This window comes from Peromyscus maniculatus, chromosome 4 (genome assembly GCF_049852395.1).
Source record: "Peromyscus maniculatus bairdii isolate BWxNUB_F1_BW_parent chromosome 4, HU_Pman_BW_mat_3.1, whole genome shotgun sequence".
Lineage (NCBI taxonomy): Eukaryota > Metazoa > Chordata > Mammalia > Rodentia > Cricetidae > Peromyscus > Peromyscus maniculatus.
In genome coordinates this window covers 16,349,022-16,371,046 of record NC_134855.1, presented here as the reverse complement: position 1 = coordinate 16,371,046, position 22,025 = coordinate 16,349,022, and the positions used below count along the sequence as shown (strand labels likewise).

The 22,025-nt window shown below is 51.0% G+C and overlaps 1 protein-coding gene across 9 annotated transcripts in view; it reads right to left on the bottom strand.

The window, feature by feature from the left end:
* Positions 1-783: 783 nt before the first annotated feature.
* The window catches only part of Cacna1b (calcium voltage-gated channel subunit alpha1 B), a 157,824-nt gene continuing 136,582 nt past the window's right edge, over positions 784-22,025 (bottom strand). For 7 of the 9 annotated variants that reach the window (XM_076569298.1, XM_076569299.1, XM_076569303.1 and 4 more), the window contains 10 exons: positions 19,764-19,860; positions 17,015-17,123; positions 12,131-12,238; positions 11,484-11,596; positions 10,669-10,796; positions 7,788-7,923; positions 7,446-7,562; positions 4,857-5,064; positions 4,334-4,578; positions 784-3,993 (listed from right to left, as the gene is read on the bottom strand). In XM_076569298.1, coding sequence (XP_076425413.1) covers positions 3,463-3,993; positions 4,334-4,578; positions 4,857-5,064; positions 7,446-7,562; positions 7,788-7,923; positions 10,669-10,796; positions 11,484-11,596; positions 12,131-12,238; positions 17,015-17,123; positions 19,764-19,860 — 1,792 coding nt within the window. In that variant the 3' untranslated portion in view covers positions 784-3,462. The remainder of the gene's footprint in view (positions 3,994-4,333; positions 4,579-4,856; positions 5,065-7,445; positions 7,563-7,787; positions 7,924-10,668; positions 10,797-11,483; positions 11,597-12,130; positions 12,239-17,014; positions 17,124-19,763; positions 19,861-22,025) is intronic. The other 2 variants (XM_076569302.1, XM_076569306.1) reach the window with 1 other exon arrangement.

Genomic DNA, 22,025 nt, shown 5'->3' with positions numbered 1-22,025 from the left:
TAGAGCTAAAATAGTCAGATCCCCATGGCACAAATCAGAATGGTGCTGTGCGCCTTCCTCCTTTGGTACGCAGAGTAAATGTGCTCAGGGGCTTCGAATGATGCCTTGCTGTGTCTGCCTCCTAACACCCACGTGGAAATTCAGGAGAGAAAAGAGGCCAGGAGTCAGTTCCAACCCCTGCACTTGACCGCCCTGACCACTGGGGGAACAGATCCATAGAGGCCATGTGTCCCTGCTATGTACACCAGTGGGCAGGTGACAGCAAGGGCTGGGCACAGACCAGACCCAGCTCCAAGGATACTCTAGCAAGTGGAGTCTTTAGCTGGAGGGACTTGGCCAGGGACTGATGCCTTTTTAGGCTCTTGACTTTTAAGTAAACACCAGCACAACAGCAGCCACTGTTGGAACCTGCAGCTCGGAAGGGAATCTCCTAGTGGCCTTAAGAGCTGCAGAACCCAATTCACCCACTCACACTGGGCACTGAGGGATTCTGGGTAAGTACAGTCTTTCCTGCATGCACAGCCCCCTCTGTAGTATCTTCTTGGAACTACAGGGCACCAACATCCATCCTTCATCAAAGGATTCTGGGTAATATTGCTCTGCATGATCTGGACAACCTGCTCACCCTGTTTGTCAAACTACACCTCACTCTTGCATTTACCCCAGAGCTCACAAGCACACTGTTGAAGTTCTCGATTTTTCTTGAGCATTCCTGACAGTGCACCCTCTCCACCGACGCACTGAGACACACTGTCCTCAGGTACCACCCAGCAGCATCCTGGGTTTTGATTTTGAAATTTTTTGGTTGTTTTTATTTAATCCAAGGACTTTGCTTTATACAAAAAGTCATTGTAGAAACAAGAGCAGAATCCAAAGTTTGGTTTGTAAATATTATTCAGGCAGCAAACTAGTCAAGGGACTTGTTTTTGTTTTTGTTTTTAAGTAGATCCCATTTGTGTTGCATGATTGGATCTCTCTCTCTCTCTCTCTCTCTCTCTCTCTCTCTCTCTCTCAACACTGTTAAATATAAAGTTTTGCAACAAACCTTCAATTTATATCAAATATAATTAAAAATTAACAAATGAATACATTGTATCAAAAAGTACGAAGATATACATTTCATGCGCATACTTGTATAATGTATATATGGATATATTTTACATGCACACATAACTTGTTCAAACTACAGCCACTGCTTGACAGGTTCCAGATGCAGACAGCTGGTTGTTGCATTTCAAATTTGGCAACTCACTATGAAATTTCAGGGGGAACAGACAGGAAGAGACAGTACAGAAACAAACCCAAAGTCAGGAAACAAGACTCCAAGTCTCCTTTCCCTGTTTCTTGTGATTTTCATGTATACCAATGCCTGGAAGAAAAGCCAGCTATGCTAATGTGGGGTAAAGATGATTCCCAACCCAGGGCTGTCTGGGGCATCTGTAGTTCCACACAGAATGTATACACTCAACACTCCAGAGAACAAGGGCTGGGCTTGGAACAGAGACAGAACGTCAGTATCAAAATGCACATCCTCCTACTTTGCAACATCGGTGCAGTCACATGCACAGTCCAAGGTTCCTGTTGAATTTTACCCTACTGGAATAAAATACTCTGTTATCGTTAAAGTTTCAGGGTATTGTGCCTTCATATAAGGAAATTCTATAAAAGGTTTGGTCACAATCATGCTGAAACCCTAGACCAAGTGGCGGTCTTGTGTTTTGTTTCTAGTAATGTGTCTTTTGTTGCATAGCCCTATGATTGACAACAGCCACTCACTGAACACACCTACACACACACACACACACACACACACACACACACACACACACACACACACCTCTGCATCTCCTGTGAGTACACACACACACACACACACACACACACACACCTCTGCATCTCCTGTGAGTACACACACACACACACACATACACACACACAATCACACACAGCTTCTATGAGAAACATGGGATAGAAGCCAACATTTCCTCCGAGAAGTCATCAAAAATTTCAAAACACAGAACACACCAAGGAGTGCCTGCCTGCCTGCCTAGAGCAACCTTCCTCTAGTGGCCTCCCAGCTGTCTGTGCGCATCACACACCTTCCTGGGTATGGGTTTTCCCTTTGCAAAGTAGCCGTGAGGTGAGGCTTTATTTGACTGCTGCCTCCCCAGATCTGGGGCCAGGGACTCCACTAGGCTTTAGACACCCAGCCTCTTCCAGGAGCCATTTCCTCCCTGCCTGTTCCTTGCCATGCTTCCGGCGTCTTCCCCCTGCCCTATCCCCTCTCTTCTTTATTAGCGCCTAGCGCTGGCTCTTCAGCATCCAGTGAAAATGAGTTTGTTTTTTTAAACACCACAGAGATCATACCCTACTTGGCAGGCATCCCGTCCCTGAGAATCAGATTAAAAAACAGATTGAAAATGCCTCATGCGAGCACACACTGCTACTCAGCAGCTTCTTCAGAGCTCATCTCTCGGGGAGGTGCATGGGGCGCAGCAGCTCTTTCTCTGACATGCTGCCGGACATTGTCAGTGTCCCTAAGACACACGCCCCCACGCTGCTCTGAGCAGTTCTCACCCAGTCCACCCGATAGTTCCTGAGGCCTCGCCTCATACACGATGCTCAGAGCCGGAGATCAGGCACTTGGTTGAGCAGAGGAGCCAGGGCCATTGGGCACTTCCTGGGCAGGGTGGAATCCATACAGGAACATCACATACAAGTCACAGAAACATTGCAAAACGGAGACCTCCCTACACGTTGAGTTTTTAAAGTTACATGAACATTTCCTTCCCTGTTTTCTCTTTTCTTTTTTTGAGATCAGCTATATAGAAATGACAAACAGTGAAAGGTGTTGTAACTGAAAACCAGAATCAACAGCATCAACATTCTCCAGATTTGGTCCCTATTATGGTGACAGCACAGGTGGACGGCAGGGCCTTGAGTGCATCTCTACACACATGTGCTGTTTGACTCCGAGACAGCAGACACGAGACTACTGATGCTGGCAGGTGCTGCCAGCCACAGCTGGGTTCCTTTCCTTGTTTTTGGGTCACCCTATGGCCCAGGCTACACATTCAGACAAACAATACTCTCCATGAGACTCAGGCCTCCTAAGAAAGTCCCAAGTACCCACCCTGGATGCTGGGGGCCATGACAAAGGATTTGGATTTGCTGGGTCCATCTCAACTCAGCTACCTCCTGCTTAGGATCCAACATCTGGCATGGAACCCAGGAAGGCAGTACACAGGAGGATAGAGAGAACCATATCCCTCTAAGAAAGGGCTTTATTAGTCCATCCAGTGTAAAAGGGAGGGAAGGAGAGAAGCAGGAGCCTCCACCACAGAGGCCATGATGTGAGGACCCTCCTCCCAGGGCTGTGACCCCACAGCCCAGAGCGGATGATAAAACTCATCAACTGGAACCCGCACCCACGGAGCTGGTGCATGGGTGGTCATGGTGCAGTTAGCACCAGTGGTCCTGGTCTGGGTGGTGGTAGCTGTGCCGTGCCCGGACGCCGGTGCTGAGTCCCAAAGTGCAGTGGTAGCCATTGGGCACACGGCGGAGAGGGTGGGATTGGGAGGTGAGGGAGGACACGTAGGAAGTCCTGGAGGAGCGGCCAGAGTTGGTGGCCACTGCCTCTTCAAAGGTGAGTGTATCCTCAGGCAGGGTGTGGGCAGAGGCCTCACTGTCCAGACGCTGCCCCAGGTAAGGGTCAGAGCCAATGCGAGAGCCAGGGGCTAGAGGCTGGCTCAGGGGCTCTTTCTGGAGCAGGGCATTGTGTTCAGAAAGGCCGCGGCTGAGACGGCCAGGGGAGAAGGATGGGAGGCCACTCTGACCCCCAGCAAAGTGAACAGGCGAGGAATTGGCGGTCTTGTAGGTGATGCTGGGGCGTGGGGTCAGGGGAGTCTGGGGGAGCTGCCTCCGTCCACCTCGGCCTGGGGTGCTAGCACCAGATGTTGACATCAAGGGGCTCCCATTAACAGAACCACTGCCCTACATGAAAAAGGCAACAGCGAATAAACATAAAAACCACATTAGACAATCCAGCACACAGGCAATAGAGGCATCACCACGAAGGAAGCAGGGAAGATGCAAGGCAAATGGAGGGGAAGCAGGAATTGATCATGTGCTACGAGCCCAGAGTCGGGAGAGGAAAACAAAGCAGTGGCTGGAAGAAAGCGCTGAGGATTTGGGGCAGCTGACACAACCGGCCTCGGGAGGGACGCAGTGGCTAGAAAGGCAGGCTTGCACGGGGCAGCAAGGCGTGGAGGATGCTCGAAGGTCTGGGGAGAGCAAAGTGGAACACGGGAGCCATGCTGCCTTGTGTGGTTACCTGTGGGTGGGGTCCTGGCTCTAGTGCGGCTGTTGGAGATGTAGGGTGACTACTGAGAGAGGGCTTGTGTTGCGGGGGCTCCCGACTCCCAAAGCGGTCACAGGAATAGAAGCGCTGCTTCTCGGAAGAAGAGGAGGACGGCTGCCTCCGTTCCTGGGACCTTCCTCGCTCTTGTTTGCGCTCCCGGCGGCAGCCTGTGGATCCTTCTCCTTGGGGCTGACCAGATCCTGCAGCACCGCTTGGTGCTGGCCAAGAAGGAGAGGGTTAGCTCAGCTGAGCCCAGAGCAGGGCAGAGACCTCGGGCTCTAGACCTACATGGTCTCCTGAGGCAAAATGACAGACTCAGGGCCTGAGGTAGCCAATGAATAGCCCTGCCTGGTCCCCAGAAATGGAACTCATACCCTGTTGTGGGTAGGTTCTGGGACCATATGGAACACCAAGAGAAGATGGTCCCATGGACTGCTAGACCCTATCCCAAATCAGGCCACACCCACTTCCGACTTCCCGGACCCTGTACACGCACCACCTTCTGTGTCGACAGACAGGCTGGGCCCCTTTTCCAGGGACCTCTGCTTCTTTTCCCTGCGCCGGTGGCAGCGGTGATGATGGTGATGTGATGATGCCTGGCTAGGGGGAGGCCGGTCCAGGACTGTGTTGCAAAGGTGAGTCCCATGGGGACGTGGAGCCAGTGTGGAGATGGAGCGCTTCATGGGGCTGGCATCAGGGGCAGGCTGCAGACAGAGGACAAGGGATGAGGAGGCACATGGCCTGAGTCAGCGGGCGGATGAGAGACCAGGAGTTACAGATTTCCTGGCAGGCAGACAGATAAGGAGAGGTGCCACGGCTCTGTAATAAAGGTGGTGGATTTCCAAAATGGCCAGCTTCTTCCTCAGGCTCCTGACCTGAGACAAAAGCCTAGCATCTTAAAACAAAGACCCTGTGAGACTTTTCTTTCCCCTCCTGCTGATAGACTGGTTCAGCAGGCTGGATTGGATGTGTCACACAACTGTAGGCCATCCACCATCTTCAAACTTACCAACCCTAAATTAGAGGAAGAAAACATCCCGAGGCCGAAACATCAGCTGTCAAAAGGAGAGTGGATTTTTCAGTTTCCCCCAAGTCGCCCTTCTGCTTTGCAGAGGGTCTTTCCCCTGGAAAGCATGTCCACGTGTCTGCTGCATGTGTACGTCTGTCTCCTCACCCCCATAAATGCTTTACTTCGGCTGCTCGTTCAGTCTGTGGTACTGAAGATTTCTCCACTGCTCCCCAGTGTGCTCCAGGTCCTTTCCTACCTTTTAACTCTTTAATTGGTGGAGGAAATGAACCTGATCATGACCTAGTCAAGTCAGAAGGAGCCACGTCTGAGACAGACAAGCAGACTGGAAGCAGGGTGCTTCATGGGTCCTGCTGGAGGGGTCCAAGGAGAGGGGCTGCTGGATTGACTGAGGAGTCCCAGAGTGATTCATAGCTGGCTATAGGGGGATGATTTCTTTCATCTGGAGGACTGACTTTTTGTTTTCATTTTTCTTTATTAAGAAATTTTCTACTCACTCCACATACCACCCACAGATCCCACCTCCTCCCTCCTCCCACTCCCCAGCCCTCCCTCCCAAGCCACCCCACATGCCCCAAATCAAGGTCTCCCATGGGGAGTCAGCAGAGCCCAGCACACTGAGTCTAGGCAGGTCCAAGCCCCTCCCCACTGCACCAAGGCTGCACATAGTGTCACACCACAGGCACTTGGCTCCCCAAAGGCTGCCCATGCACCAGTGATGAATTCCCCTGCCTGGGTGCCCCTCAAACAGTTTGAGCCAAACAACCGTCTTCTGTATCCAGAGGGCCTAGTCCAGTCCCATGGGGGCTCCACAGCCACTAGTCTACAGTTCATGGGCTTCCACTAGTGTAGGGCTCCCGGTCATCTCTACACATCTTCCCATCATGATCTCGACTTCCCCCACCTGCAGAATCCCTCCTCTCTCTCATGGATTGGATTCCTGGAGCTCAGCCTGGTGTCTGGCCATGGAGGACTGACTTATATGCTGCCCCCATCCCCACCCTCCAACTATGACATACAAACTCAGGACCTATGGAAAGAAACTGCTGTGGACCGTAGCCACAGACACCTTAAGGCTAAATGCCAGAAGGAAGCACCTCGGCATGTGACACCAAGGGCCGGGGCCCCAGGACAGAAGAGAAAGCAGCGGAAGGAAGGAAGGAAGGAAGGAAGGAAGGAAGGAAGGAAGGAAGGAAGGAAGGAAGGAAGGAAGGAAGGAAGGAAGGAAGGAAGATGGGAGATGGGAGGCACTGTAGGCTACAGCCATGTAGAGACGCTGTAAAAGGAGGATACGGCCAGAGGGGAGGAGACCAGGGTGAAAATAAAGAGCACACGACATATTTATGACCACAGGAAGAAGAAGAAGGGACAGAGCCAGGAGGAGGACCACACAGGCCTGGGCAGGTCCTAAGACTCGGGTCAACCTGTAGTCCCGTCTCGGCTTCAAGAATGGGAATGCCACAGACGCTTCTCTGTGACCTTGGGAAAGGGGTTTGTTGACCTGGCTCCTAGTTAAATGTGCCTAATGAGAAAAACCTCACAAGAGGCCAGAGAAGGAGTAGGGGTTCAGGGACAGGGCAGTGAGGGCCATCCCAGAGCCTCAAACAACAGAAGGGTAGACTGAGGCATGAGGCATGACTTTCTGGACTGTAGTAGCTGCTCTGGTCCTAGAGTAGAACGCTGGGGGAGGGGAAGACAGAAAAACAGCTGGAGACAGCAGAGCTGAGGGGTACTAGAGCCAGAGGGAGAACACCTAAAGACAGCAGAGTCTTGGGTCCAAGGGTTAGGAGACACTCCAATTGGGAGGACCAGACTGGGACGAAGACATCAAAGCTGTAGATCCACTCGGGGATTAATGCCTCTTTCTCTGACAATAGACTGTCCTGGTGAGGAGGCACCATGTCCCAAGAGGGAAGGTGTCCAAAGCTGCACAGGCAGGTGGCTCCAGGCTGCTGCCTGCTCTGTCTATCCCCAGTCTCCTCTCACATACATCATCAAGCCCCCTCCTCCACTGACACCTCATCCTCCCACAGCCCAGACCCTTCCAAGACAACATACCTGTGTTTCTGCAGCCAGGCGTGGCATAGAGGCAGCCCGGCCCTGGCTCTCCAACCCGGGCTGGGGCTCCCCATCAGGTCCTCTCAATGTCATGTTCTGCATCTGGACATCCACAGCCTGGAGGACGGTGCCTCCTCAGTTACACATCAGAGTTATCTGGCCCTGCTCATCCCATCTCACCTGCTCCAACCCTGACCTATATCCACCACTCCCACACCACTTGACCCCATCCTCAACTCATTCTCCCATCCCCACCTCACAATCCTCACCCCAATTTACACACCCCCATCTTACATGCTCCCCATATATCTCATTTAACTCCTCCGGGGAGGGCTCACTCACCAGTTTTCCTGGCTGCCCCACAGGGATCTCTGCAGAATGGCCACGTTCTAGAGGTGCTCTGGCCTCATAAAGTGCATCCTGGGTCCTCTGTGTGCCCCACGACAGCGACTCCTTGATGCCGCTTTCCTGGGTTTGTCTGGAGAGAGAAATGGTTTTGCAGGGTTAGAGACCCTGGGCTGCAGAGCATCGCTATTGCTAGCAATCTCCAACGGCCACAGTCTTGGCGTCCTAGCACAGGAGCCCCGGCACGGCCCCCAAACTGAGAGACATCGCAGAGCATGGGCTCTGGTTGGTTTCTGAGGGCAGAGGGCTTTCCTTCTGAGGAAAGCCAGATCCATGATTCCCTGGTCTGGGGACAATCAGCAAGTTCTTCAACACGGGCACCAGTTCTGTGTCGTCTGCCACAGACCACGGTGGGAAGGGACAAAGCTCTACGGTGACCATGTGGTAAAGCTTGGGTAAATGACCAGCAGCTAAGGGAACTCCATAATTCTTCCCGGGCTTCTTTCCTCAGAAGTTCCTTGCTGGTGGCTCTTCCTTACACCCACCTCTTCACCACAAAGGACCCATTTGGTGTTCCATCAGCTTCTCAGTGATCAGATTACATATGGCCTCAGCACCTGCTGCTCACTATGCCAGCTCCTCGGGGTGCCTGGAGTGTTCATATTCAGGGTGAGACCCCCCCACAGCACTGATTCTTCCCAGGCTGCATCTCTGCAATGACCTCATTTGTGTCACACAGGTTGAGTGACACTTGGAGGGTCAGCTTAGCACTCAGCGTAGGGCCAGACTCCTGAACACGGAGCATACTGAGACAGTAGGCCAGCTCTGTCCTTACTGGGCATTTTTAACAAGAATCATCCATTGTCTTCTGGGAGTATTGCAAGCCATCTTACCTCAATGACTCTTGAAGCAACCCCAGGAAAGAACTCTAGCTGAGAAGGGGTCCAGGCTAACCCCTGGGGTACTGCCAGCTCTGAGGTCACAGCACATCTCAGACCCTCCATTGCTGAGGCAGTGGAAAGGGTGTTCTCTGACTGTAGAGGTCTGAATGAAAATGGTCCCCACATATTCATAGGGAGCAGTAGCATTATTGGAGGTATGGCCTTGCTGGGCTAGGTGTGACCTTGTTGAAGGAAATGTGTCACAGGGGGTGGGCTTTGAGGTTTCAGAAGCTCGAGCCAGGCCCAGTGACACTCTCTCTTCCTGCTGCCTGCTGATCCAGATGTAGGACTCTCAGCTCCTTCTCCAGCACCATGTCTGTCTGCACGCTGCCATGTCCCACCATGACAATAATGGACTAAACCTCTGAACCTGTAAGCCAGCCCCAATTAAATATTTTCCTTTATCAGAGTTGCCATGGCCATGGTGTCTATTCACAGTAACAGAAACCTTACCTAAGACACTGACCTTCCCTAAAAGTTCTAACTGCTTTATGCAGAGGTTATAATCATCAAAGTACCTGAAGCTTACCTTCCTCCTGGAAGCTTGGATCAAATCAAATCAAAGACACTTCCCATTTTCTAGGAAACAGTCACATGTGGCCCCCTCACACACACACCTCTAAGTCCTGTATGCCCAAGCACACATTCCCTCTCACACACTCTTAGACACACGTTCTGAGTTTTTGTTTAATTTAAATCCAGAAGAGGGACCCTAACCAGCTTGTTCAAGGGAAAGCAGATAAGGGAGGGTGTCTGCAGGGCTCTGTTGTGGCAGGTTCCAGGATGGACCTCCTCAACTTGGAGCAATTCTTTTTTTTTTTTTTTTTTTTTTTGGTTTTTAGAGACAGGGTTTCTCTGTGTAGCTTTGCGCCTTTCCTGGAGCTCACTTGGTAGCCCAGGCTGGCCTCGAACTCACAGAGATCCGCCTGGCTCTGCCTCCCGAGTGCTGGGATTAAAGGCGTGCGCCACCAATGCCCAGCCAACTTGGAGCAATTTTAACAGCACTGGCAGCCAGGATCCCCCTGCATTGTCCACTGCCCACGACATGAACTTGGGCTGCCTGTGCGGTGTTGAGAGGGAGATTGCCTGTGAGACAGAAGAAGAGGTCCACACAAGAGCTGCACCTTGGTCTCTTGCCATTTTCAGGGCCAGCATGAGGTGGTGAGTCCCTTAGAGTCAACACATGAGGAAAGATCAACACACCTGAAAGACAGCTATCCAGGAAAGCTGAAAGAGCGTGGCTTTCAGTGTAATAAGCCCTGCCCAGAGCTTGTCCACAGCCTTTGGTGAGAAAGGTGATCCTTGACATCTAACTCTGAATTTAATATCAAGAAACACCATCTAAGAGTTAGGTGAAAAAGGACTGACCAATTTGTCTATGAAATGCAACAGCCTCAGAAATCAAAGCCAAAATGATGAACTGGGAAATGGCTCAGAGGAGCCAGGAAGATCAGAATTAATTGTCTGTGAACAGGTATTTGGGAGCTCAAGGCAGAAACAATTTCTTAACAGTCCACAGACGTTAGAGGCCGGCGACAGGAGAATCTAAGAGACAGGCTCATGCAGTGGCTGTCACCTCAGGAGTAGCACAGCTATCTACCCAAGTCCATGCTGTCTGCCTAATGCTATGCAGCTGACCCCGAGGTCCGCCACAGGAGCAGGCAGATGGAAAACCACCAGCAGCAGCAAACATCCGCGTGTGCCCATGGGTGGACGCAGATAAGGAACTGCTCCAGAGCTCATCTCTGGGAGTGGCATGGGTCCTGAGGACCTCCTATCCTCAGAGGACTGTTCAGGCTGTGGATGAACCCCTCAGGAACTTCAGGAGGTGAGTTAGAGGCCGGATGGCATTGACAACCAGCTAGAGTGTGGTCAGAGATTTCTCCCCCGCCGCCGGCCGAGTTCTCCCTCCCCAGTCGGCGCCGGCCGGCACTCACATGGCACCACCGTTGCTGAGAGAAGTGGCACTCTTCTGTCGAAGGAAGACCCGAGCTCCTCGAAGCACAGCGGGTTGGGTCTGCTCCAGGGTGGCCTTCAGAGGGTGGAACAGGGACACAGGGCCCATCTACAAAGGAGAACAGGGAAAAGGAGAGCCCTGTGCCTGAGGACCTCAGCCTGGAACCGCACGTAATGGAGTCCAGCCTGCTCAGGACAGCACGGGGCGGGCTCCTTGTTCTTCAGTAGGCAGTTTCTCCACCTACACAGCTGGGGGCTGCTCATGCCATAGAATTGTCATCCCATCCTCAGTTTACAGTGACTGCCACCTGGAATTCCTGGCTGAGGAGACTGCAGGAATGACACTGTCATTTCCTACCCAGGGACACAGAGCACTAGACGCTCTGTGTGTCTACAAGATTTTTCTAACAGAACCTCCGTGTGGTGGCCACTGAAGACATGGCTGTAACAGCACCAGGAAGATGTATTCTAAACCTCCCACATAACCATGAGCAAAGCCAAGAGCAACTCCGGCCTATCAACTTGGATCTCTTGGGGCTGTACCTGTGTGTTCACACACAGTTTCTCTTTCCAGCCACTAAAAATCTTCCTCTGATACATCACATCCTCCTCTGTCAACCACAGAAAGAGTGATACTGCTCGGAGCTTCTGTTCTCACCCTTGAAAACCGGCTCTCAGATTCGAAGCTCCACAACACCAGCAAGCGAGTACTAAAGGACAGCATGCAGCAGCCTGCGTGGGGCTCCCTCCTCCTGCCCCTGCGCTGTGCCCAGCTGTCGGTCTCCCACAACTGTACCTGGGACAGGCCCCCGGGAGCTTGGTGAATCTGATCTCTGGTGGTTTTGTTCTGTTTGTAGAAGTCAAATATCATCAGAGCTGCATAGACTTTCCCCACCGTCATCTCGTCAGCTGAACAGTGCAGACAGAGAAGAACCAGAGGCAGAGGTTTGGAGGGCAGACAGCACAAAGGAACCACAGAAAACGCAGCTGGGTAAGGAGGCATCTTCTTTCCCTCTTCCCCTCTGTGGACTCCAGGAGACGCACTGGGCTGAGCAGCTCAGACGAGGGCTCAGCCACAGGAGCGAGTACCATGTCTCCTCTAGATTTAGAACACATCCCACTCTGAGCAACACTAACTAGTCCTGTGTCCTTTATGATGGACTGATGCATCCCAATAAGAGGTCCTCAAAACTGAACACCCCTTCTTTGTGTCTGTATGATTCCTGTTGCATTTCTTTTAAGTGTTGTAGGATATATTCTCTAAACTGGAGGACCCCAGATCACCTCTCATGGCTCCTGTGCCACCAAGTATGGCTACAGAGGGATGAGGGGGGAGCCCACTTCTCCAAGACAATGCACTCCTCGTCTATATTCCCATATACCTCGAGGGACCATGGAAGGTGGGGGCAGAGGGTAAAAGGGTACCTTTCACTCTCCACTTACGTTTGTGGGGTGGTACGAGCAAGTCCAGAGTTTTCTGGGGTAGATTAGCCCACACAGAAGATATCTCCTTTCTCAGCTCAGCATCACACTGGTGCTGCTTTGTCCCTGCTGGGCCAGGACAAGGGGGAAAGGGAAGATGAGTGTGGAGAGTCCTGCAGACTCCTCATTCAGGCAGAGCTGGAGACAGTGTGTGTGGAGGCATGGGTAGAGGGACGATAGGGTGGAGATGGTGCTAAAAGGAAGATACACGAAGACACACGGACCTGCACACTAGTTACAGCTCTTCCTTCAGAGTAGTCCTGGAGATGGTAGAACTGTGTGTGTGTGTGTGTGTGTGTGTGTGTGTGTGTGTGTGTGTGTGTGTACACGCATGCATGCACATGCATGCTCTATAACAGAGCTATAACCCCAGCACTTTAAATATCTTTTGAAGAGTGAAACTTTTAATTTTTATGAAGTTTAATTTATCAATTCTTGTATGGTTCATGTATTTTTGGTTCATTTATTTTCTTTATTTATGAATGTATGTTGTGTGTGTGATTGTAGGGGTTGACAATGGAGGCCAGAAAGGGGCATCAGATTCTATTTGTGAGCCTCCTGATGTGGTGCTAGGATCCAAACTCTGATACTCTGATAGAGGAGGATGCACATCTCCCTGATAGTCATCCCTGATTCATGCATCTTTCTAAAAAGAAATCTCCACTTAACTCAGTTGCCAATGTATCTTTTTCTTCTAGAAATTTTTATCATTTTCAATTTATATCTATGACCCATTTCAAGTTAAGCTTTATAAGAGGTCAAAATATGTGCTATGTATTGAAAGGCATACCATTATTCCTACACGGAAGTCATGAGACCAGTGACTGTGGAGAAGCCTAAAGGACGGTTATCATTAAATGAGTTAAATGTTAAAAGTGCCCTTATGAGAGCTGGGTGGCGGTGGCGCACGCCTTTAGTTCCAGCACTCAGGAGGCAGAGGCAGGTGGATCTCTGTGAGTTCGAGGCCAGCCTGGCCTACAGAGTGAGTTCCAGGACAAATAAGACTACACAGAGAAACACTGTCTTGAAACAAACAAACAAAAAGTGTCTTTATGAAAAGATAGCAGAAATCTCACTTATCCTTTCACCTTGTATTCTCAAAAGAAAGGCCTTGAAAGAACACAGCAAGAAGAGACTTCAGAAGAAAACCCGCCCTGTATAGTCTCCAGAATTCAGAGAAATGGATTTCCTGGGCAAGCTACCCAGTCTATGGTATTTTGTGCCAGTTCTCTGTGATGTTTAATGCTGACAGGATTTAGAATCGTGCCGTAGACAAACTGGTCATGTGTGAGGGTGTCTTCAAAGAGATTTGACTAGGAGGGAAGCCATAGGCAGGCAGCACCAGTCGTGGGCCGCACAAAAGGGAGAAGTGAAATGAACAGGAGAATTCCTCTCTGCTTCTGGACCAGGGAGAGGATCTGACCGCTGCCTCCGACCCTCCCACCATACTTCCCCACTGTGATGGACTACAGCCCCTGAAATGGCTGGCTAAAATAAACCCTTCCTTTTTGAAGTTACTCCGTCAGGGATCTTGTCATAGAAACAAGAAAATTAATACATATTCTGAATTAACTGTGAGTAGGAGAAGGAGAAGGCTGATGTGTCTTAGCCACAACATATTCTAAACCGTAAACACAATAGACTACTCATATATTTAGGTCTTCTTATGAATGTTTTGAAACTCACAGAATAAAGAGTGCAGAGGGTATTTTAGAGTTACCCACAATGCAGAAGCACTTCATAGCTGAGGTGTTATTTTCAAGGAGCTCTATTGTTAATTACTAGTACACAGAAGCACAAATGCTTTTGACTGAGTAGCCTTGTGTACCTGTCAGTTTCAGTAACTTCAAAAACTAGAAATTTTGCACAGATAATGATATCAACTCTGAACACAGGTACTTTCATTTCTTGCTCTTTTTTTTATTATATTGTTATTATTTTAAACAAATTTTACATATAAATATATTTTGATCATCTTCTCCCCTCCCCCATCATTTCTATGTTGATCATCTTCTCCCCCCCCCATCATTTCTATGTTGATCATCTTCTCCCCTCCCCCATCATCCCTATGTTGATCATCTTCTCCCCTCCCCCATCATCTCTATGTTGATCATCTTCTCCCCTCCCCCATCATTTCTTTCTCCTATCTTACTGGAATGGCTAGGGCTTCAAGCACATCATTGAAAATGAGTGCTGACAGCAGACCATAGTCTGTCTTGACTTAAGAGTTTCTATGTTAAACATTAGATTGCTGTAACTTTTCATAGATATCCTTGATCATACATTTACTGAACATCTCATCTAATTCAAACTCTACACAGAAATGTTCTTAGCATGAATAAATGGTGGATTTTTCCAGAGGCTTCTTCTCTTATGTGACTGTGAGGTATCATATAGTTTACAGGTAAGTTATACTGACTGGGTTTTAGAACATAAACCAGCCTTCCACTACTGGGATAAACCTCGATAACGGCATCGTACATCATCTTCTTTTATGTACTGATAGATTTGGTTTGCTAAAACTGCACTGAAGATTTTTATGTCTAGAGTCAGTTCACTAAAATTATATTGGATAACTTTACATCCACATTCATGTTATTTTATTTCCTGTCATATCTGTTTATTGTATCAGAATAAAGTACATTAAAAATAGGTTGAGAAATATCCCCTCCTTTTCTATTTCCTATAAGAGTCTAGACACTCTGTATTCACTGGAGTGTTTGATAGACTTCATCAATGAAGCCATCTAGGCCTGGAATTTCCTGTTGGAAGGTAGTTTGCTATCATTTTATCTAAGAAATACAGAATTACTAAGGTTATCTCATATTTCATGCATATGAGTATATGTGTGGGGTGCATGAGGTTGTGAGGGTGCATATGTACCTGTATGTGCATGTGTGTATGCTGGTACATGTGTGAGGTGCCTCTTTGTGCACGTCTGGAGGCCAGAGGACAACCTTGGGCGTCATCTTCAGGAAAACCATCTACCCTCTTTAAAACAGCCTCCCACTGTGAGCCTGAAGCTCACAGATTAAGTTTGGCCAGAAACCCCCAGAAATTCTGTTCCCACCTCCCTAGTGCTAGAACTACCACCACACACACCATGCCTAGCATTTTTATGTGGATTCTGGTTTTATCAAATGAGTCATTCATTCCCTTAGCCCTGAGTTTATCTATCCTTGAATGAGCTTGGTAGTTTATATTCTTCCAAGAACTCACACATCTCCCCTGAGATGCTGCACTCACTGACATGATGCTCACCCTTGCTATTCTTCTACTGTTAAAAGTAGCTGGGATGATGAACCTCTTCTGCTCTTTACTTCTGTTCTCTGCACCTTCTTTCTTCTTGATTGGTTCTAGCTGGAGGATGACCTACACTCTTGTTATGATTTCAACCTGGCCACTGTGGCCATTAAGCCAGACTGAGGCCAAGTGCAATGCAACAAGAACAGAGAGTGGGCTGAGGCAGAGAGGTGCCCACATGCTGGGTGCATTTTGAAGTCAGCATGGAGATGTAGATCAGACATGAATCAGAAATGATGGAATTTTTAAGGGTAACTCTAAGGTTTGGGTCAGGGATCAAAGAACAAGAGTTCTCAACGATGGAGCCAGGGAAGAATGTGGGATCAGCTGGAATCCAGGTCTAGATAAGTCAGTGAGAAAATTCCTGCAGAGCTCTGAGCAGCGATGGAATAACTTGTGCTATTTTTGTCTGGACTGAAAATACAAGACTAGAATTCAATAGATGTACAAGGGATGGGCAAGAAGGGTGCTCTGAGGCACACCCACAATTCAGAGGTGGGGAGGGCCAGAGATGCCAAAAAACAGATTTAAAAAAAAATGACACAGGAAGTAAAATTTGAGGAAGGCTACAGAGAGAGCAAAAACTGAGCATTGCCTAACTGAAAACTGGAGAAGAGAAATCAACAGAGACTAGACTCTCAAGTAGCTGGTTCCTATGAAGGAAGAAAAAAAAAGGAACATGGAGGCTGGAGAGATGGCTCAGAGGTTAAGAGCAATGGCTGTTCTTCTAGAGGTCCTGAGTTCAATTCCCAGCAACCACATGGTGGCTTACAACCATCTGTAATGAGATCTGGTGCCTTCTGATGTGCAGGCAGAACACTGTATACATCATAAATGAATAAATTAAAAAAGAAGAACATCAAGGGAGGGTTAAGAGATAACCTTTTCAAAGAAAGGAATGGTAAGAGTCTGCTCACATATTGACACAAGTAACCCAAAACAGAGAAAAACTAACAAAGCCAAGAAGCAGAGGATGAAACTGTGGGTAACATCCTTAGGGAGATGTCGAGAAAAGATGGGACCTGGTGTACAAAGGGGGGTGGCCCCCACGCCTCACAACATAAGTAGTCAAAGTATACGGCACAGACGAGGGAGGGTAACAGGGTGCAGGGAAAAGGGGGGAGGATGGTATGTGCTCCCTGTTACAGGATTGGGGCAGGCACTTGCTGCTAGATGGACCTAGAACAAGGGATTTCATTTCACTGTGCTGGTTTCCTCCCTAAATGTGAGGTGATTATTATAGTGCTCATGCAATCATCAAGGTAACAGTCGGTGCCTAAAAGAGCAGGTAAACCTATCCAGTGGTCCCCAGACAGAGCCCATCCCTTTACCCATCTCCTTACATAAAGTAGGTCGTGTGCGTGTGCGTGTGCGTGTGCGTGTGCGTGTGCGTGTGCGTGTGCGTGTGCGTGTGTGTGTGTGTGTGTGTGTGTGTTGTTTTGCTTTGAAACAGGAAGTCACACTAGTTACCCAACAATGGCAGTAAACTTGCTAAGGGTTGGCTGGCAAGTACCCTCCCTTTCCCAAGGCCACCTGACTCACCTGGGGCAAGCTTGATCTCCAGTGCGGTCCGGATGAGGGCCATCAGTGTGGATGTGAAGTGCACTGTCATGTCCTCATTGGATATGGGCATGTTCATGCGAACCAGGCGCTGGGGATGAGGAGGAGCAGATCAGGGCCAAGCACGTCAGGGTCACTCCCACCCTACAATTAGTGTTTGGGCTCTGGAGCTTGGCTTGGCTTCCTGAGAGTGGTCCTGGCAGGTGCCTGGTCCAAGAAGGCTGGGTTGGTGGAAGTTTTGCCAGCATTCTCTCCTCCCGGACCCCACTCTCATCTGAGCTGAGATTCTCCTGGCTAGAGAAGAGCAGAAATCCAAGTAAAAGCTATAGCAGAGGCTGGGCCAGGAACCTGAATCCTGCCCACTGCCTGTGAATGCCAAAAGGCTGCGGTAGTCTTGGCTGAGGAAGAAGGATCCAAGACAGAATGCTCCTCTCTGGGACAGCCTAAAGAATAGATGGGACCCTGTCCTCTGGCATTGCTTACCTGCCCTGTATCTGCAACTGGAACATCTAGAAGTGGCAGTCAAAAGGCCTCTCTGAGGTCCGGGCCCAGTGGGGGACTCCTCCAGAGAGAGACTCTTGCTTTAACTCAGATCTTTCCCACAATAACCGGGCCGGGAAGACACGCTTGGTGATACTTGAAGACAGCCACTATCATAGTCAATGCATCAGGAGTCTTAAGAGACCTCTTAGGGGCCAGAGCAGACGGGCCTGCATAGGGTCTCAGGCTTGTTCTGCTCCCATCTCTCTGAGCGGCCAGCACCTTTTCCTTTCTTGGTTTTCAGAGACAAAACACCTTAACACAACGATGTGTCTGAATCAGTACTCTGGGGCGACTCAGTAGCTGCAAGAGCCTCTGGCTGAGAGCACCTGAGGCCTCCAGGAGGATACAGGTCTCATGTGCATCTGAGGAGCCAAGAAGCACCCCAGGAGTACTTTTGTACCCCCACTGTGTCCTCTATACAGGAAGAAAACTAGAGACAGGAGTTCCTCCCTGGAGCAAGCACCCTTCTTTGGGGGAGGGCCACACAGCCCAGCCCCGAGTACCTTGCCCCCAAGTTCTATATCTTCCCTGTGGTGGAGGGGGCACAGGGGCACAGAAAATAGGAGGTAGGCTCTTGTCCTATGAATGCTGGCAAAGCCCCACTGGGCACGTCCAATTACAGGACCAGGACCTCACATGTCACATATGTTACACACCAGGAAAACCCTGCTTCCCAGAGCATGGCATCCCTGCAGACCAGCACCGATGGCAGTGTGAGAGGCCCAGGAGTTCCTCTTCCAGGGAGGGGAGTTGGGATGGGAATGAGAGAAGAGCAAGCAGACTGTTTCTAAGAGGGGGAGATCTGTCCAGGACACCAAGGGTTACCCTCCTAAGGGCTCCCACTGGCTTGCCCCTACTCATGGAGGGCAGAGAAAGAACCTCAGAGAAGCAGAGTGGCAAGACCAGGGCAAGTAAGCTCCAGAAATGGTACTCTGGGCGTCTCTCGGGCCCTCCCCATCTTGCCCCAAGCCACCTGCAACCTACCCGGACGCCTCCCTTGGTCTGGTCATACCCTGAACCCCAGGACCCTTAGGCATGGCTAGAAAGGGCAACACAACCCTTCCTGCCCGCCGTTCTGCCTGACGGTGTCATAGGGACAGAGCTCTCCCTCCTGTGGATAGAGACATGCATGCATGCAGGGCCTCTGCGGTTTCAACACACATGCTAGTTGGGGGCAGATAAAGGCAGGAAGAACCCAGAGGCATCTGTGAGTGGTGGGAGAACTGACTGGTTCCCACAGACTACACTGAACGAAGTGGCAGACAAAAACCCAGAATGGGGTACAGAGACAGAATATGGACAGAGGACAGTGACCCAAAGAGGGAGGGTCTGGCAGAAAGCTCGCAGACAGAGGCAAACACAGGTGGCATTGTTTAATGGGGAGCAGTGGGGGCTGGGGGTGCTGAAGGCAGCACTTCAGGCAGAAGAAGCTTGCAGCTGGGCCAGGAAGGAGGCCTGGAGGTGTCCTTGTTCACTTCCTTCCTCATGACTCAGTGATTTGTGACTCCCAACTCCCAAGCTGGGACCCTCACCCAGGGTATCTGAACACCCAATTCCGTTTCAACATCAAGGCAGCCTTCCCACTGGGAAGCTTAGGAAGGAAGCCCTTGGAGACTGCAGCTGGGCATAAATCCCTACCAGGATGAGCTTCTAGGGGTAGAAGGGCAGGGAGAGAGGTAGGCGGCAGAGGCTCCACCGCCCGCACATCCTCCAAGGCCAGACCCTGCAGACTTGATGACCACCCATGACAGGAGTACAGGGGACAGGGCAGCCGGGCAGACCCAAACCCGGAATAAAGCACCCTCTGTCCAAAAAAAGCACTGTCTTGTTTGTCTTCTCATTCTTGGGAAGGCATGGGAAGGGGAGGAAAAAGGGCAGGGATGGGGTGGAGTTGACTCTGGCTCCATTGTCCTGAGCTTCTCAAGGATGTCAGTAGTGGGGAAGCCGGAGGGGGTTTGGGGGGTTAGTGCAAAGGCATGCCCCTCTATCTGGGAAGGGAGCAAAGGGTTTCAGGGTAGTAAAGGGAGCAGCGGTAAGGCAGCCAGGTACAGCCACACAGCCAGACAAACCCTGAGGAAGCAGGTGAGAGGCCATGAGTGCTCTGTGGGCTGAGCAAGGCCCAGGCGGGCCCAGCCAAGCACAGATAGCTCCGGGGTTGGTGCAGGATCAGTGCAGGGTCAAGGTCTACCTTGTATGCAACTCGAGCCGGGCATTTCTTCCCCAACCCCAGAGGTGGGGACATGTGTTTCAGCATCTCAAACATGTCATTGTAACTGATGCGCCCACTGGAAACCCGTTGTTCCAGAGGCCAGGCATAGTGGGGTGGTCCACAGGAGAGGCACACGGCAGGAGGGGCAGAGCAGGGAGCGGGCAGGGGAGGAAGCAGACAAGAAAACAGATTCAGTTAACCAAAGTGTCGGGTCAATGCCCCAAATCAAAACAAGTAAAATGAGGGAGTCTCTGCTTGACTTGACCCTTGCTTGCCCCCGCCCCCAGCCTCACCTCCTCATAGCAGCCCAGTGCAGGGCAGCGGGCAGGGGTGACGTCTGAGCTAATGAACATGGAGGGGTGAGGAAGGGCTGCATCGGGGCGGCTTTGGGTTATAAATTTCTGACTTTACTCTTTTAGAACCGTAGACAAGGCCAAATCAGAACGAGCTGTTTCGCCATGCAGGAAGCACTGGCCAGGCCGTGTGGAGATGGACGGCCGCTGCTCAGAGCCGCAGCAGCCACGCCTGCCTCGGTGAGCAGGGCAGTTTTGCTTCCAAATGAGGCCAGAGGCTAAAGTGGAGAAAGATCTACAACAGGCTAGAAAACTAGAGAAGGAGCCCCAAAGCTCTTAGGGGACTAAACTTAACGACAAGGCAAGTCAGCTCCAAGCCCAGAGACGCCCGAGGCCAGCCCAGGGCAGGGCTGCTGCTGAGGTCCAGGGCTGGATGGGAAGGAGACTGCGGGAAGGGGGGAGCTGTGTAAGCTGTGGCCGGGTGCCACTGGTGCCTCCGACAGCCCAGGTTGGGACCAACAGGTTGGATGTGCCCCTTGTGGGGCCTAGAGCCCAAGCTTGGGGACTAAGGGGAGCATCTTGGGGCTGGTGAAGCATCTTCCCAAGTCGAGAGGCTGGGGCTTCCCTCTACCCCAGAGCACCTGCCTGTGGGCTTGGGGTCTCAGAGACACAGCAGAGTCCAGCCTTTCTCCAGAGGGCAGATCTGCCCAGACCCTGCCCTCCGCTCACAGTTCCAGGCCAGGGGTTTTCTCCCTGAGCTGAGCACATCAATCCAGAAGCGGCGCAGGAGGGCTCCTCTTTCTTGTTCCCACTCTCCCCTCCCCCAGGGACCTGAAAGCCTCTTCTGACCCACAGGGACAACTGCTCATTGTTTATTTGCACCCACATTCATACTTCTCCTCTGGGCTCTCAGCCTCTGGCCTGTCTGACCATCAGCCCATTCATAAGAGCCTGCAGGAATGCTGGGTGTGATGGCTGTTTCCTTGGTAAAGGCAAGACCTGCCTCACCCACATCCCCCCCCAGCCCCACTCCCCACACCCAGCCAGCTGGTCCTGGCAGACTCAGCCTAGCCAGGTCAGAAAACTCCTTGGACACTGTCTTGAAGGCTTGCCTGCCTCCAGCCAGCTGGAGGGGTTGGGGAGATAAGACAGGGAACCAGAGTATCCAGGATGCCGGAATGCAGGGCAGGGCAGGACGGAGGAAAGAGAAGGTGAGGTGTTGTCATTCCCAGATCAGGCAGGGAGTGTGTGCAGTGTTTGCGGTTCGGGCAGGGAGTATGTCAGATGGAGGCTCTGAAGTTGCAAACCTTGTAGGCCAACCTACGAGGGCAGTTCTTTCCTAAGCCAACGGGTGGCGCAATACAACGCAACAAACTGTACATATCCTTATAATGAATCCGGCAACTGGAAAGGAAATGTCACAGGTTATGGCAACAAGGCATGATGGAGCCCATCCCACCGACCCACCCAGTCTGCAATGGAAGATGAGCTGTGAGGTGGAGGTGAGGGCTACAGTTACACAATACTTCCTAGGGGACCTGGAGTCTAGTGCTCCCCAGAAAGTGTCAGCCCCAAGACAACCCCTATAGTGAAGGAGGTCAGGAAGCACTAGAATAATGTTCTGTCTGCACCCGCAGCCTCCCGGGCCCCACTCTGCACACTGTGCCATGCCTGTCACTGGCCAGGCTCAACGGGACTTGCCCATGTGCCCACACGCGGTCTGCCCCCTCCCTCAGCTGCTGAATGCCAGAGCCTTTCTCCACATGTCTGACCTTTGCCCTCACTGCCATGATGCGGCCCATCCACTTCTTGGATGCAGAAACCCTACACAGAAGTCCACATCTAAATGACTCTCAATTGTTCCCTCTCCCTGGACACACTGGTGTCATGAAATGTGGTCACCACTGCCCCTCTTCCCCCTGTGTTGTCACTTTCTCAGCCCAGTCAG